Raw genomic sequence first — 17,847 nt, 5'->3', positions numbered from 1 at the left:
TTAAAACCATGCACCCAGTGAATCACCCACTCACACATCTAGTCACAGAGTCACACACACCCTACCCCCACAAACACTCAGGCACCCATACAGATACTCAGACAACTAATCAATAACCCATATAGACACTCATATAGCTATTTACAAAACCATGCAGCCACTTATACACCAACACAGACATTCACACAGTTTATTCACTAGTCTGCAGTAAGATACATTTAATGACTCACTTATAGAGTCAGTTATGCACCTAGAAAATCATCCATTCACACACTTGTACACCCACTTATTCTTCAACAGGCCTTTCCCTATATATATTAAACATAATAAAACTGTTCAGAAACACATACTCAATGGATGATGTCATCAGTGATGTCATTTGAGATGTCATCAGTGATGTCATCAGTAAAGTCACTGACCATGTCATGAGTGATGTAATATGTGACGTCATCAGCAGTGCATTGCGGGGGCGCGAGTTATAGTTAGCTGAACTAACTATAACAGGGGAATTTCTAGGGTTTTGTACGAGGGAAATGTCCAGCTAATTTGAACGCCCCTGAAACCTATGTTTTTTTCAGTGAATATATATATAAATTATAGACATAAAGTGCCACTTCTCCTTCAGGAAAAATTCTAAAAATGAGCAGATCCCATTATCAACTTATCAGTGAATACTACTACCAGGAAGAAAGCCAAGACTGTACGAGGAAGAGTAGGAGCCAGCATAATGAAGATTACAAGGAAGTTAATCAAGTATTACAGCTACCACCCTCTTCCTTGTCATCATCCTAACATTAGGATATAACAAGCAAACAAAAAGACTTTGATATAAATTAGAACTTCACATTTTCTAATGATCCTTTATGTACAGATATAAGGACAAGAAAACAGATATTTAAACAGGTAGAGAACTCAAAACATCACCAAAAGCAACTCCAGAATTCATCACTTGAAGATTACAATACCCAATGAAGCCGACGATGCCTGGCTAATGACAGGGCCGCCGCTCCCGTCTTTTTGCATACCAAAATCTCCTCACTCTTCTACGAGAAAGAGGCCGGCACACTCCGGTTGGTACATCAAATTTTTTTATTGTGGCAAAAAAGGTGGACCTTTCTATGCATTTCGGCTTCAACTGAAACATTGGTCACCAAAGTTTCAGTCGAAGCCGAAATGCATAGAAGGGTTCACCTTTTCTGCCACAATACACTACGTTGATGTACCGACGAGAGTGTGCCATTCTCTTCCTGCTTCAAGAGTGAGGAGATTTTGATATATATATTACCTACTGGCAGTCGCCAGTAGGTAGTTATAGTTAGGACCTATTTTCCATAGGAAATCAGCAACATTCTATTTGGAATACCGTTGGCGCCGATTAACAAATCTTCGCGAAATTTTCCAGACTTTTGGCCAGCTCCGGTCCGCTCCTATACTGAAAATTTCACGGTGATTCATCAAGCGGGGCCCGAGAAAAAAGGGGGGACCATTTTCTCCATGCATTTTCCCATAGGAACTGTTGACGCAGCTACAGCCCGAACTGCTGAACGGAATTTCACCAAATTTGGCAAAGAGGTAGTCCTCAGTTCAGACTCGTGCCTTTTGCTTAAATGGTGTAAATCCGTTCAATAGTTCCTGAGAAAATTAGAGTTAAAAAGATAGATATATCTGGGCAGAGCCTAACCACACATCTCATCGTGAGATCTGATTGGCTGTCAGTACTTCATCCAAAAAGTGTTGGCAGCCATCTTGGGACCAATATACATGATAGCACCTCATTAAAAAGCATTGCAGTTAATAGAAGGTTTTAAGACTTTAGTTACATTATAAATCATTTGTTGATGGTACCATACTCATTTTAGGAATTTTGGTGTGTTCTAAGGTGATTTTACCATGTGAAAAAGCCTACTGCCGTGATATCATGAATCATGTTTGAGAGAAAACTATTTTCTCATGCTTTTCCCACATAGGTTTGGAAGGTGATCTATAAGCTAAACTGAGAGCATATTTTCTATAAATTCACATTATCTTTCTCAGTCATGTGAGAATGAAGTCTGTCATTCTCAGTAAAACATGTACATCCAACAAGGGCAGAGACTGTCAGTTGATTCCTTTGTGTTCTACTGCAGCTTCCCAGAGTGTTCTAAAGAACAACTAGAGCGCTAACAGTCCTACCTATGACAAACGTATTGCACACCTGAAGCCATCTTGATTTGAATAAAGTGGTAACTCTTAAAACATTTAATTTAAAAAGGAACAACATGAGGGGGTTCATTTTGCCATAGAAATTATGATTAAAACTGCAGAAAGAAAAATTAGGGCACATTTTGACTTCTCAAATCCTCTTCTATTTCATAAAAAAATTCTGACATGCAGACTGAAACATGCACTTTGAATACCAGCAGCAGACTTCCCTGGTGAGCAGTAGCTTTACTACAGTGATCTAATGAGCAACTAGAGTGCTAACATTCAGAATTTATGGCAAATGTGTGACACATCTGAATGCCTTCTTGATGGAACCAAAATAAAAAAACTGAAAGTATTTCCTACTGAGGTAAATGAGGAAATTAGGAAACTTCATAACAAATAAATCTCCCAAGATGGCCACCAGAGACAAAAGAGCCCAAATGTAGCCCAAATATCACCCAGATGTAGCCCAAGTATAGCCCAATGACAGAATGTCCCAGAGTGTTCTTAAGAACAACTAGAGCGCTAACAGTCTAACTTATGACAAAAGTATGGCACACCTGAAGCCATCTTGATTGGAATAAACTGGTGACTCTTAAAACATTTAATTTAAAAAGGAACACAATGAGGGGGTTGATTTTGCCATATAAATTATGATTAGTGCTGAAGAAAGAAAAATTAGGGCACATTTTGAGTGACTTCTCAAATCCTCTTCTATTTCATTAAAAAATTCTGATATGCAGACTGAAACATGCACTTTTAATACCAGCAGCAGACTTCTGTGGTGAGCCGTAGCTTTACTACAGTGATCTAATGAGCAACTAGAGTGCTAACATTCAGAATTTATGGCAAATGTGTGACATATCTGAATACCTTCTTGATGGAATACTGAGGAGACTGCAGTAAATGAGGAAATTAGGAAACTTTATAACAAATAAATCTCCCAAGATGGCCACCAGAGACAAAAGAGCCCAAATGCAGCATAAATATCACCCAGATGTAGCCCACATGTAGCCCAATGACAGAAGTGTGCAAAACACTTATTTTTTTGTGTATTTGCAGTTTTATATAGTGCAGACTTGTCAGCTATTGGAGTGCTTTACATGAGCATTGGTTACATCACACAAGATCAAATTAATTTTGGTTGTAGACATGGGGAGATTAAGTGATTTCACCAGAATCACAGAATGTTGAGCTGAAGCAGAAACTCCAACATGGTTCCCCAGTTGCAAAGTCTGCAGCTCTGGAAGTAACACCACATCCTCTCCCCTAGGTGCAACATTTAATCAAGTGGTCAACTGGATAAAAAAAATAAAGATTACAAATAATTTAAAAGTTCTTTGTCGCTATTTGAAAACTCAGAAAATATATCGTCTTTTTTGTTTTTTAGAGCACTAACCATAATTGTGATGCAAATAAGACCCTCTCATATATGTAATTTCTAAAGGAAATGCTCTAGGTATTACAGTTTTGATTACATCAAGATGACGTCAGGCGTTCCACACTTTTGTAATAAATATAGAATGTTAGCAATCTAGTTGTTCATTGGGATACTGTTGAGAGGCAGAGGCCAGGGGCACGGACTCTGAAAATTGAAGGCAGTTAGGAGAGTGCAGACGCAACAATTTGACCACACTGGGCAGGCAGGAAGGGCAGTGGCAGCACAACAGACTATGGAGGGCAGTGGAAAGGGGGGCAGGGGCAGCGAACACTGTTTGCGATTCCCAATGGGGTCGCAAATTGCTAGGCTCATGTATATTAATGAGCCTCTCGCAATTTGCAAGCCCATTGGGAATGACAGGCCCTCCCAGGCATAGTGGCCTGCTGGGCTCAGCAGACCACCATATCTGGGACTGCTCGTTTAAAAAAGAAAAATTTAACTTTTCAGTTTCATTTTTTTAAGGGCAGGCAGTGGTCTCTGGGATCACTGCCTGCTCTTAAAAAATATTTTCCAACATACTCACAAAGGGGAAGGGGTCCTCTGGGGCCCCTTCCCCATTGTGAGTGGTTTACCACCTACTTAAAGTAGGTGGTAAACTGCGAGTGTTTTGCGGCAAAACATAAGTACATAGCATGTTGACTCGCTATTAGGAAGGGACGCCCCTTCCTAATAGCGAGAGTCGCAAATGTTATTTTGCGAGTCAGTGACTCGCAAAATAGCATTTGTACATGTTATTACCCTTTTTTGGGGACGCAAACGGGAGGTTCTCCCTTTTGCAGCCGCAAAAAAGGGTCGTACATCTGGCCCTTGGTCCCTGTGTCCTCAGTAGTTTTAAAAAAAACATATAAGGTGCCAGGTTAGAGACACCCTTGTCATAACTCGTTCCCTGCATTCTCGTGCCCACCACCAGGGGGCTGATTTGTGGGGCTCTCCATTGTTCTAATAAGCTTCAAGACCCTCCCCTTCATGCATATACTGACTTCCAGTCATTTGGATTCTACTTTCATCCATTCCCAATCCATGCCGGGTTTTTGAAAGCCAGCCTGCTCATGCTTGAAGCCAGCCTGCTCATGTTTGATACCTAGAATACCCTGCTCACTGCTTCGTCTCCACCCCTGCAGGCTAAGGAATGGTGGAGGAATTCAGCTCACCTGTGGCTGGCTGCTGCTAGCCTGCTCATACCTGCTGCATGTGATTACTGTGAGCTCTTTTAAGCCCCAGCTCCCTTCAGTCCAGGGTTGGTCATTTTAGCTGTGTTCCGGTGAGACCGATCCTGGTTTCCTGAGCTTTTGATATTCCTTGATTTCTGAGTTGTAGTTAATCCTTGTTCCTTGATTTCTGAGCAATAGCTATTCATTGTGCCTGAATTAGCACTGCCTGCAGTGCTACCTCGTTTCCCGAGTTCCTGAGGGATAGTTATTATTTGTTCCTGTTCCTGGGCTTCAGCTATTTCTTGTTCCTGATTTGCACTGCTTGTAGTACTCTCGACTCCTTGTTTCCTGAGCTGTAGCTAGTTCCTGTTTCCTTGAACTAGCACTGCCTGCAGTGCTACCTTGACTCCTGAGTTGTAGTAATGTTCCTGTTCCTGAACTAGCACTTTTTGGAGGGGGGGGGGGAGGGAGTTTTATACAGCGCGAACTAGACTCGAGACATCGGGTAACAGAGCGCTTTACATGAGCACCAGTTTGGTTACAGGACACATTTAGTTTTGTTAGGCTAGTTTACTGTCTTTCTATTCCAGTTGTCTTCCTTCTTTTACCTTGTATGTTTGTTACTTGCTTTCTGCCAAGTGTGCCCTGTGACTTCCTTCCTTTCCTTTTAAGCACTCCTCCTAGCTAGCTCATTGTCTATTGTGCTTGTATTTAGTTCTAACCCTTTGATGTTACTGCCTTGCATTTTCCTGTTTGATCGCCAGGATACGTTGGCACAGCTGACAACCTAAGTGGGGTTTCTTGTTCACTGTGAGATTTGTCTTTGAGTTACATTTATAACATCACCATAGGCATCAGCTCCACAGACCATGCCTTTGCATGCATATCCTATATGTGTGTATTTGCAGTCAGTATCTGTAACAGCAGTTGTGGGTGAAGAACTTACTGAGCTTCAGTCTTCCTGTGTGTAGCTCCCGAGTGCTTTAACCACATTTCGTTTATTGTTAATGTTGTTGTGTGTGTGTGTGTGTGTATATATGTCTGCACGTCCATCCTGGGTGTAGTTATTCTGAATGCCAAATTGCCTATTGAGTGCCCATCCTTTGAGTCTTAGCCATTTTGTTCACTTGTACAGGCTTGCTCTTTGGATCCCCTTTCTCCTCTGACTTCCTGAATGATCCTGGGCCGCGCTGTACTCCTCTTTCTGTGTACGTTTTCTACCCAATTCCCAGTCCTTGCCCAAGTCCCTTACTGTGTTCCAGACAGTCCTGGACAGTACCCGACAACCCTAACCCCCTGGCACTGATGGGGGTGGAGAACCAGAAGGACTAAAAAAACGAAATGTGCACCCCGGGAATGGTGGTACTCTTGCAAGACCCAGCATAGCGCTTCCGTAAAGTAAAATAATACTCCAGTGTAATATTTTCTGTGGGACTGTACAAGCCTTACTAGGTGAAGTTTGCATGGTCCAGCTGTACCAGGGATGTGACACTTGATCACAAGATCATGGGAGTACTTCAGTCCTGTGAAAACGGTTTTAAAAAAGAATATACTTGTGGGATGGGAGTTTGTTGGAGGATTGGCACCCGTGGGAGGTTGGGCACCTCTGCAGCCAACTCCACGCCGCATACAGCCAAAGGACATGCACAGCAAGGATTGGGTGCCTGCGGGACGTTGGTCACAGGCCAGGCCAGCGGCTGGCAATATGCAGCAGAGTGCCGAGTGCTTACAGGGTGTTGGCAGCAGGTTAGTCCTTACAGCCAACCATATGCTGCCAAATGACCAAAGGCTGTGCATGGTGGGGGATTGGGTACCTGTCGGGGATTGCTCAGAGGTGACCCCCCTGTGGCCAAACCCATGCTGCGCAGAGCCTAAGAACGTGCACAGCTGGCCAACAGCCAGGCACTGTGACCAACCCTCAGCCATGCACAGCCTTTGAGGTGTCATCAGTGGTCATCAATGATGTCATTTAACATGTCATGAGTGATGTAATTCGTGAGATCATACGCAGCGCCTGTGATGGTTAGCTCCGTGAATTAGAACTGGTGAATGTAAGCATTTTGGGGGTTTTCATTAGTTTTTGTGTTATTTCACCTAACTATCACATCACTTTAAGCTTTACATGAGGACTATGAGATGTAATGGTATTCCTGATGTATTTCCTTTCAGTGTGCTAGATGTGATGTAATGACTGCAGTGTACTTACCAGCAATGTACAAACATAGATTTTTACAAATTACTACTAGATGCTAAGCAGTTCCCCAGAAGGAGACTCACATGCCTGGACAAATCCATCTAAGACATAAACTTTGATGGAAAATAATAGAAGCCTTTCCCCTGCCAAAGAATGATTAATTTAAGAAAACAGCTTTTTGAAAGAAAACCAAAATGCCGAACCCCTATTGAGAATCAATGTCAGGGAACTTAGTTTTAATATCACAGTGTGAAAACAGACAAAAGCAACAAAGGTAGAGAAAGGCAGGTGATGAAGAGGATGAATTTAGGTAGGGACGATAGTCCAACAAAAGGAAATAAAGTGTGGGGAAAAAGGAGTAATAACAAATTATAAAAACTTTGTGTGATAAGACGTTATCTGAATACCGGTAAAAGACAAGGACAGCACATTGTGCACATATTTTAGTGCAGATTGCAACTGCTCAATAGTGTACCATGGGTTGCTGGGTGTTCAGTGACTACACTGCATGTATTTAAGACACTGTCAGCATGAAAAGCAGTTCTGAGATGACAAATACTTTTTATATATATTGGATTTACATCACTGAATGAATGCGCATGAAGTAACTGTAAGTGGCGTCTGGCACCATTCATATTAATTAATCAGATTCCACTTCTCAGGATTAGTTATCTATAAAAAAAAAACAGAAAATCACTCTTCTGTTCTTCACTTCTACTTTCATTCAAATTTACTTTGCATTGATAAGAGGAGACAAAGCAAAATACCAAACTGCAACTTACACATCCCTGTCTATTGAATTGCCTGGTTTTAATGCACAACTTTGGAGTGTAGGTATTTATCAGTCTGCTTAATTAACTGCTTTTTGATTCAGTAATTAAAATATTCTGCAGCTGCAAGCCGACAAAAGAGATCTATTTGTTTAAAGCATGTCTGTATTTTATAGGCTGTGTCTATCTTTATTTTCTGAGCTTTCACCATTTGTTTTTTCGCCTGCTACTACCACCACTCAACACACGCAGAATATTAAAAATCTATATATCCTCACTGGTATTTATTTTAAGGGCCTTAGGGTGTTGAAATGCTATTGTGTCCCAGAATGTCACACAGTAATTTCAGCTCGTACCAAGAAACAAGAATGTGAGAAGGAGGTTGCACCAGTATCTCTGTATAAGGTATATTAACACACTGACCTGGCTAATGCTAACTGGGATTATACACTTGGACGTGCTGTTTATATGCAAACCCACATTAAGAAATTGCGGTTCTGATATGCAAATTACACAGTTACCTCTGCAGCAGACACATTACCCAGCATGACATTTACCAGAATTCAATCAAGTGACCTGTATCTTACATGCATGCACAAAACAGTTTTGCCAAAATGATATTCTGCTACCAGCAGGTCTTAAACCTGGGGGTAAGCCTTCTCTACTTGCTATCACTAACCTGGGAGAGTCAAGTGTGAAGAAAGAAGTAACTTTATTACTGAATTAGAATGAAATAGAATTGCTGCTAGTGAAACCAGAAAACCTAAGATTAGTCCTGGATTCCCCACTTGACCAAACTGTGGGATTCTAGGCAATTGTTTTATTTCACTTTGCCTCCATTTTCTTCATTTTCACATGTGAGAGCACCTTGAAATATATGTTTTAAGGGTATGCACTATAAAAAATTACAATACACATAATTTAATAAACTATAATGCTGGCCATTTATGATACCAACCCAAGCCCCTCAGAGGGGTTGGCACAACAACTGACTTTCCTCTAAGCTAACTATTGGTATTGTTTTCAGGGTGGGAGGAGGCATTAATGCTTCTATGTTCATTTTTTTAAAGCTATCCCTTTTAAAAAATACTTATAAATGCAATGAAATAATTTGATGTGTTTAGGTGAAATGGTTGTGCATGTCAATGAAATAAATGTTTTTGAATTTTGAAGAGACAATGTCATTTTTATACACCTTTGTTGCAAGAGGTCTTAGAAAATGAACAATTTCTTAAAGTTACATGCTGCTGGATACCTTATCTACTTCTTTGCCTTCAGTTAACTTGTAAAGAAATGCGTACTCCTATATTTAACATCTTTCTGAATGTTAGTACTCTCTTAACTAAACAGCAGCCCAGTGGGGTTGTTTAGTAGAGAGCCACATGAGAAGGTCAGGAGGGCCATCCTTTGAGTATCACTGGCTTAAAGTAAGTTGTCGCCTCTTTGGCACGGCGTGGGGTGCCAGTGTTGCTAAAGTAAAGCACCTCTCGCAAGAAAAGCTCGACTCGGCATCTTTAAAAATGGGTCTCATCTGCAAGTCTGTTGTTGGAAAGCTGCGACTATGACTGTATCCCTTCCGATTGTCTTTCCTTCTCACTCGCTCACACTCCGGGTCCCCTCTCTTACCCTGCAAAGCCCACCTTTCATCTCTCCCTTTCTCCACATCACTCTCCCAAACTCTTGCTATGCATGTTTTGTTTGCTGTCTCTCCTTTGCTCCCTCTCAGTCTCTTCTGTTTTCTTTCTCTGCCCCCTCTGGCTGTCTGTTTCTCTCTGCCACTCTGCGACTCTTTCCTCTCTCATTCTCTCTTTTTCGCTTGCTGTCTCTTTCTCGCTTTGAGCCTGTCCCCGCACTTTCTCTCCTGTTGCTCTGTCTCGCTCTTAATCCCGTACTCTATCCATTGTTACTTCTCCCTCTCCACTCCCCCTCAGCATTCTTGTTTGTCTTGGTGATAAATACTGGAAGGATGGTAAAACATCTGTACACATTTCTGTAATTCTCAGGGTTTAAATATAAAAATGCCTGATACCTTCCGAGTTTAGTAGGAATATCACTTGAAGAGGTCTAAACGTAGCCAGTGCTTTAAATGGGCCGGTACTCACCGCTTTATAGTACCACCAGCAACTGCACAATATATTGCCTTTCTCAATTAACAAATCATTAAACTTTAACGGAGTATCAGTAACATATATTGCACAACTGCTCTGCAATCTAAAACTCACAACAAAAAACAACTTATTATTAAGCACAAAGGCTAAACCTATTGCATTTACCAATGTTCGTTTCTCTTCTTTCTAATGCGCACGTCACTGGAATGACAAAGATGCTAAGGGAAATGAAGTAGAGTGGCAAAGCGGGATGAACATGTGCATGTTGAGGAAAAAACTCAATAAATTATTCAAGAGGGGTGCCATTCAAAACATCAACATAGATTCTTGCATTTCAAGAGAAACACATAAACAGAGATGAATTCCCTTCAGTGACAAGGACTGCTATGGCAATGTGTGCTTTTTGAGACCCAAAAATATTTTTGCTTTTAGCCAATTTGTTTTATATACACTGGTGAGGGCCAATAACATTATTAAAAAAAATTACAAAACAAAACTGCCACTGACAATGTCAAAACGCTGGTTGGCCTATGCTAGAACAATTCCCTTTGCCAATGCTTGTTTGATATGAAAAAGCGGTGGAGTTCTTGTGGAACACAGCCGTTGATATGCAATAAGGTAAGGGCATCCTGGGAAGAGAACTAATTGTTGCTGAAACTGAAGGAGATATTACAGACCACTGGATAAATTATGTTTTCTCAAGTAAAATGCGATTTGTTAATCAATAATGGCAAGTAGGATTCTTCTTTTTTTAAAATAAGTGTTAAGTAAGATTCATGAATCCCTCTTTGTTGGTGTTTTTCTGTTTAAAAACAGTGCATTTTTTTCAATCCTTAATTAAACAAGTGTTAATGAAAATACACTGAATAGTATAAATACTGAAACAAATTATTTTTGTAAAGTGCATTTATTGAGTTTGGAAGGCAAGTGATAAATGTATTTGACTCAGTATTTAGCTCCAGCTAAGCAACTATTAGATATGATGATGTGTACTAAAACGGGCTATTCGGTACACCGGTAGGATGGGTACAGTAAAGGTAAAAGTGCCCGAAAGCCTTTACTTTGAAAAAGTGACGCTGTTTTGGACGAACAGTACTTCAACACTGCATTTGTGTCGCTTTAACTATAGTCACAGACATGCCCCTCTGATGCCTTCTCTAAACAGCTTGAGGAGAGAATAAATTGGGTGTTTTATTTTGCTGTATGACTATGACACCTTGCAATCTTGCTATCACACCTGATGCTTGGTCTTGTACCAGCAAAGAGTTCCAAGTATTGAAACCGAAACCCACTCCATTCAAAGGAGGCACTCTTCATCCATGATAGACAACTTTGATAACAAAGGCGAACTACCTCTAGATAGTGTTAGTGGACAGTTGCTTAATCAGAGAATGTTTCCAGATAAACCCGGAGTAGGTCACAGGAGAGGCAGCCAATGGGAGAAGCCAACCACAAACTGTTCATCTCTTGAAGTCAAGTGCTTGCATAGTAAGGTAGACCACTACAAATCAGTGGGAAAATTATTCATTACATTTAGAATCTGAGAAAGCGGCAAAAAAGGAATCAAGGACGAAGGGCACATTACATAAATTTGCATTGGTGAGGGGAAAGTTACCTTGCCCCCACGCAGTTTTTTATAATCTGGCTCCGGGTGCGCAAGCGGAGATGGGCGATAGAAACTCGTAACATGGGCAGTATTCCTTTCCAAGAATGATCCCCAGGGACACCTTGGGAAGCCTTATTTAAAGCTCCCGTCCTCAGTGTAAGTTACCACATCTCTCTACAGCCAGAAATATGAGAAAGCGAAAAAAAGAAGCATGGAGCACTAAAGTCGAGGCATTTAAAAAGAATTACAGACCTGCATATTGAGATTGGAAATTATCAGCAGCGTATCTCTTCCAAGTAATTATAAATCTGTGAAGACAACTTTCAAATTGGAGAATACATAATCACGTTTGCAATAAAGCACTATTCTGGAACTTTGCGGAGTGCACTTATAAAAGTATATTCACAAGAAAGGCTTAATACAAGGTTTGAACAGGTTGTAACTGTTTTAATTGTGCTAGGTAACCACAAACCCTTTTGATTTCTTTACCTTTTAACAGATAACCCACTGGTAAGCATTTCTTACGTTGTAACCACAATTGTCATTGAAGCTGAAAACGAGCCTACATCATATTGTTTCACTATTTTTTGAAGATGAAAGCATACAAGATAAATAGTTTTTGGTAACTCAGGACAAATAAATTCATCATTATTTAAAATATTTTAAATACCCACAAGCATTTATTTAAATAAACCCACTGTCTCTTATGGTAAAGAAACTGCTGCTATCACTTAAATTAAAAATGTGTTCCTGTTGCAAGCCCCACTCTCCTTCATCTTCGTCTTCAGGTTCAGGTTCGGACCAGTTCCGTGTGTTTTCATACAAAAATATCTGTTCATCTACATGGGCTGGGGCTAATCGGTTGCGCTTAGCGCTTACAACGTTTGCTGGTGAACCAAAAAGGCGTTCTGGGAAGACCCTAGTGGCTAGAATACACCAGTACTTTTGAAGTACCTTTGGTAGAACAGGAAATAGGGCTAAACGGTCTGACCACCATTTCAGAGGGTCTTCATTGAGACCAAGAACCTTTTGTGATTTGAAATTGCTTAATTCCTCAACCACCTGGGCATGCAACTCCTCTTGCCCCTCTGTGCCACCTGACTGGCAGAAGATTTCGGCCAGCATGTTGTTGATATTGGTGGTTGGAGCCTGAGATGAAGAGATGATAATCTTTTTTACAGGTGGCTCTTCGGGAAGTGCAAAGGTTTTTTCCTCAGGTTCAAAAGAGCCATCTTTTCCCCGCTCCAAAAGACCTTTTGCCTCCTCCACCACTCGATTCTCTACTTGCGCCCGCTCAAATGTAGAAAGAAAAGGAAGCTTTTTGTACCTTGGATCCAAAAAGGTTGCAACATTAAGAAACATGTCTATCTCAGGAGTATGCTGGTAGGTTGAAGACAACTCTTTGGCTATTACTTCCTTGGCCATACTAATTTCTTTCAAATCTGTGTCCTTAACATTCAAAGTTGTATTTAGCAACATATGAAGAAGAGGTTTCACCATACTAATGGTAGGGTATTTCGATGTACACATCATCTCAGCCACTTGTTTGAAGGGCTGGAGAAGTTCCACAAGCCCTTCAATTATGTTCCATTCATTGGTTTCTAACATTAGGTGATGGTTGTTGCTGTCTTCCACAAGGACAGCTGCAATGATAAACTGTTGTTCCTTTAGACGTTGAAGCATAGAAAGTGTGTTGCCCCACCATGACACACGATCACTTTTGAGCATGCAGATTACTACATTTTGTTGTTTTTGCTTCTCGCTTAACATGTACATCGCCACTGAGGATTGCTGAAAATATTCTACCAGTTTTCTGCATCGAGTAAGAATTGCATGCAGTTTAGGAAGCTGAAAAGCACGTTGTAATCCCACATTAAATGTATGACCTAGGCAAGGCATGTTGACTGAAATATCAAGAAGAGAGCAGGCTTTCACGATGTCTTTGCTGTAATGTGTTGTAGCCCCAAACACTTTCATATTGATATCCCACTCAACAAAGGTCTCGTACAAGACACGCGTAATCGTCTCTGCTGTATTATCCTCTGGGATTTCAAATGTTTTTAGGCACCGAGAGTTCATTGTCAGGCAGTGAGAAGGTCCACCGTCAAGGAAGTGAACCGAAAGCGTCACATAGGATCGGTTCTGATTTTCGCTTTTCCATGTGTCCAAACTTATTCCGCACCAAGAGATTGTACTAAGTTCCTTTATTACAAGCTCTCTCACTGTGGCATACTTTTCTGGAATTACTTTGGTGCACAAGTATTTCCTGTTTGGAAGCTCATACCTGGGCTCTGCAGTTTTCAAGAGGGACTTAAAAGTAGGTTCATCTACTATTGAGACAGGATGCATGCCTTCGCAAACCAGGCTGAGAACTGCAGAGGTGATTTCTTGCTGCTTCTTGCTTTCATAGCTATGGCTGGTCTTCATGACCAAAGTTTCTTGGACAACTTGTTGAGACGATTCTGGCTTTAATTTCAAGAACGCAGTAGCAAAGGCTTCCCTCATTTGTTCAGTGTTGCTTTTCACAAATTCACAAAACTCATCTGGATGGTTTTTCTCAAGATGATACGAAAGGTTGGACGTGTTTCCAGAATAGGCAATTTGAGTCATGCAGATGCGACAGTAGATCTTTTTCCATTGCAGTATGCATCCTTCGGCATTCGTATCAAATCCGAAGTACTTCCACACCTTGCTCTTTGCCCTTGGATGTGCAACGAGCTTGTCAGCCTGCACATTTTCAGAGTTTTTGTTCTCCATATCGTCTCAGCTGCCGTTCCAAATCTTGATCCTTCACTCATCGAAGAGTACCTGCTAAGAGCAGGAAAATAAAGGTAGAATGAGAAAGTAGACACCTCGTAACACTAAACTATGTGAAATTTAACACTTACGGGTATTTACAAGCATACCATCATGTTGGACACCATTAAAATAACGGGAATTTAACTAACAGCCTTCAGAGTTAGTGGCTGAAAAGCACCCTTCACCAAGATACTTATTTGGCCCATGCAAAGTGTTTTTATTTTAAAACTTTATTATGCATCTAATAACATTTTCAGATTTTTGAACAACACTTTGTTGGTAGCCAAATGTCTCTTTACAGGTAGACATGTGACAGATATGCTTAAATATTATACTTGTGTCCTGATCATAGGGGGGCAGAAAAAATGTGAGATATTTTCTGCACCTGGTACTACTACTGCAGGGTGAAGTATTTACAAGGTGCAGTAAACAATTCTATTACATTTCCCTCTGGAAAAATGAGACATTACAGGCAGAATGTGGTATTTTGAGCACTGAATATAGCATGTACTGGCACTTAATGTCTGTTTCACCCTTTAAATTTAAGGTACATATGCCACAAATTATCAGGGAAGAACTGCAGGAGCGTGGGGTTTACCACTAATCATAAAATGACAATCCCAGTACACATAGGAGTTTGCGTAGGGATCAGATTTTACCCCCGCCCACCTATAATCAGAACATTTAGATGACTCATTTAGGCATCTTTCTTTGCTGAAGTTAAAAATACTGATTACAAGTTTTGAGTGTACTCTGTCCTTAACACATTACTAGTGCCATAGACACTGGATGAGACAATGCAGTAAAGTGAATAGCAATCGTTCACTGAAAAATCAAATAAATCCTATTGCATCAACAACACCTCTACAGAACTACTTAAAATAGATATTGTATTATCAGTGTCCATCCTATCTATAATGAATAAATGCTACATTCCATCCACAGAAACTACTGTGTGTGTGAGGGACACAGAAGAGCAGGTCTCTATTTATAATAGGTTACCAAACTTCTACTAAGAACTACTTAAAAATTTCACTTTTGAGACGGTTAAGGAAGGTATTTAGGAAATACTTCCCTTTTATGGCAAGATGGCTTAGTGACACTAATGTCTGCTCTGACCAGGAGATCATGAGTTTGTAAGCCAGTACAGCCAACTCAGTGTATGGGCAAAAGTAGATCTTGTTATTTTCCATGCTTAGAGATGCCACACTTTCTAAGTTATTATTATGGTCCATAAAAACTTGCCATGGAAAATCTCAATAAAATCCTCCACCCAATCTCGTCCGACGAAGCACTGGACAAGAAACTTACACCAAATCCAACACCTACATTACTCCGCCATCTGAACTGACCACCACCGAATATGTCACCTTCCACTACAACACAAAGATGACTGAACTTCTTCACGGCATCGCCCCCCTAAAACAACAAAAAAATCACTAAGTGCCACCTCTAGATCATGGTTCAACACAGATCTTAACAACGAGATGCACCCACTCAGACTGATAGGAATAAAATGGATAAACCAACCCACTGTAGACCATCTCTCTCTCCTCAGAGCAGAATGCCTTAAATATAAAAAACACATCTTCAGAGAAAAATCTGCCTTTTTCAGATCCTAACTGGACCATACCAGAAACCGTCCCAAAGACCTTTTCAAAACCATTAAAAACCAAACCTCTTCGATTACTCAACACCCTATAGATGTCTCAACCACTCTCTGTAAAGAATTGGTTAAATTCTTCTAGGACAAGATATCAAACATAGAACTCTCGCTGATCCCCCTAGCCTCTTCTCCACAAATTAAAGCTCCCGCCACGAACGATAGCTCCCCGACTAGCCCACGCACCAAAAGAGAAGACCTCTACAACTAGCTCTGAATATCTGAACTCCATTGTCAATCACCCTCATTCTAAAACAACGCAACTTGGTCAAAATTTGAATACATACTTGAAAAGGAAGTCTGTGAAATACTATCTTCCATGAAGCCGACCTCCCACCTCTCTGATCAGCTTCCCTTCTCTCTTGTCAAAAACATCTGACATATCATTGCTCCATCCTGGACCAACAGCAGCAACTCCTCTCTATCCAGCAGCCACTTGCTGGCCTCTCTCAAACTTGACCAAATCATCCCCATCATCAAGAAACCTGATGCCAACTCAAATGACCTTGATAATTACAGGCCCATTACCAACCTCCCCTTCCTTGCTAAAACCATCTAAACATGTGTCCTCTCTCAATTAAACAATCACATTGAGAAATGTAATCTCCACGGCACATTCCAATCAGGATTTAGAAAAGGCTGTAGCACAAAAACTACAATTCTAAACATTACCGACGATCTACACAGATCCCTCGACGTAGAGATGCCTGTCTCTTAATCCTCCTTAACTTCTCAGTGGCTTTTGATAAGTCAACCACAACATTCTTCTCAACATGCTCTCACAACGGGCTGGCATCAGAGGCATCATCCTACAATGCTGCTCATCACACTTGAATGAAAGAACCAACCTAATCAAACTTATCAAGTTAACTTTGGCAGCAACATTAATCAACCAAGGAGTCACCAAAGGCTCTATGCTATACCTTGCTTTCTTCAAACTCTACATGGAACCCCTCGCACTGACTTTGAAACACAGCATGATTGCCTAACATCTCTATGCTGATGACACCCAAATCTATATCAAAATTACCGCACTTAAATACATCCACCACCTCAATGACACTCTCTCCCTGATACACACCTGATTCAACAACAACCACCTTAAACTAAACCCCCCCAAAATGAACTCTTCATCAAACCAAGACAAAAAATCCTCATCCCAAACACAACTGGTTTAACTGCACTAAACTGTAAACTATCTCTATTCAAGTCTGTTAAATCTCTTGGAATCAGTCTTGACAAATGCCCGAACATGAAAGAGCACCTCAATGCCTCAGAAAAAAAGTGTCTTCTACAAACTAAAACACATTAAAAAAAAAAAATCAAACCATTTATCCCTGCTGAAGACCTACAACCCGTAATACAATCCCTGGTCTTCTCCAAGCTGGATTACGCAACCGCCACTCTCACAGGTACTCCAAAAATCCACCTCATGCCAATCGAGTCCACACTCAACTCGGCAGCTAGACTGTGCCCTGGAGGAAGACATTTTGATCACATCACTCCAACTCTCAAAAACTGAACTGGCTAGAAGTATATTCAAAACAGCTTGCATAACACATAAAGCCCTCTACTCTGGAAAACTAACCTACCTCACTAACAAATTCACAAAAGCAGGACAAAAAAGACCACTATGAAGTTACAACACTCTCCTCCTCATGCCGACCAAGTTAAAGACAACCAATTCCTTCACCCGATCCTTTTCAGGGAATGACCTCAGATTTTGGAACGGCCTCCCTAAGGACCTTCGTGGCAACCAATTCTACCACCACGTCATAAAATTGTGTAGTCTCAACAACTTCCTAAACTTATCTTCCAAAAAGGCTATTCTGTTTCAAATCACCTCATCCATCTATTTCACTGCTCAACTTGACCTCTTCCACCACTCTCCCCGGCCCCAGGCTTTCCCCACCACTACCTCTTACTATTTA

The 17,847-nt window shown here is 40.9% G+C and overlaps 2 protein-coding genes across 3 annotated transcripts in view; both read right to left on the bottom strand.

Annotated features, from left to right (window-relative positions):
- The window catches only part of DHRSX (dehydrogenase/reductase X-linked), a 916,006-nt gene that overhangs the window by 823,915 nt on the left and 74,244 nt on the right, over positions 1-17,847 (bottom strand). The gene's annotated exons all lie outside the window — the stretch shown is intronic.
- The window catches only part of ZBED1 (zinc finger BED-type containing 1), an 80,046-nt gene continuing 74,079 nt past the window's right edge, over positions 11,881-17,847 (bottom strand). The window contains exon 2 of one of the 2 annotated variants that reach the window (XM_085622241.1): positions 11,881-14,265. In XM_085622241.1, coding sequence (XP_085478367.1) covers positions 12,139-14,211 — 2,073 coding nt within the window. In that variant the 5' untranslated portion in view covers positions 14,212-14,265 and the 3' untranslated portion in view covers positions 11,881-12,138. The remainder of the gene's footprint in view (positions 14,266-17,847) is intronic. The other variant, XM_085622242.1, reaches the window with a different exon arrangement.

This window comes from Triturus cristatus, chromosome 8, assembly GCF_964204655.1.
Source record: "Triturus cristatus chromosome 8, aTriCri1.1, whole genome shotgun sequence".
Lineage (NCBI taxonomy): Eukaryota > Metazoa > Chordata > Amphibia > Caudata > Salamandridae > Triturus > Triturus cristatus.
This window is presented reverse-complemented; position numbering and strand designations above follow the sequence as displayed.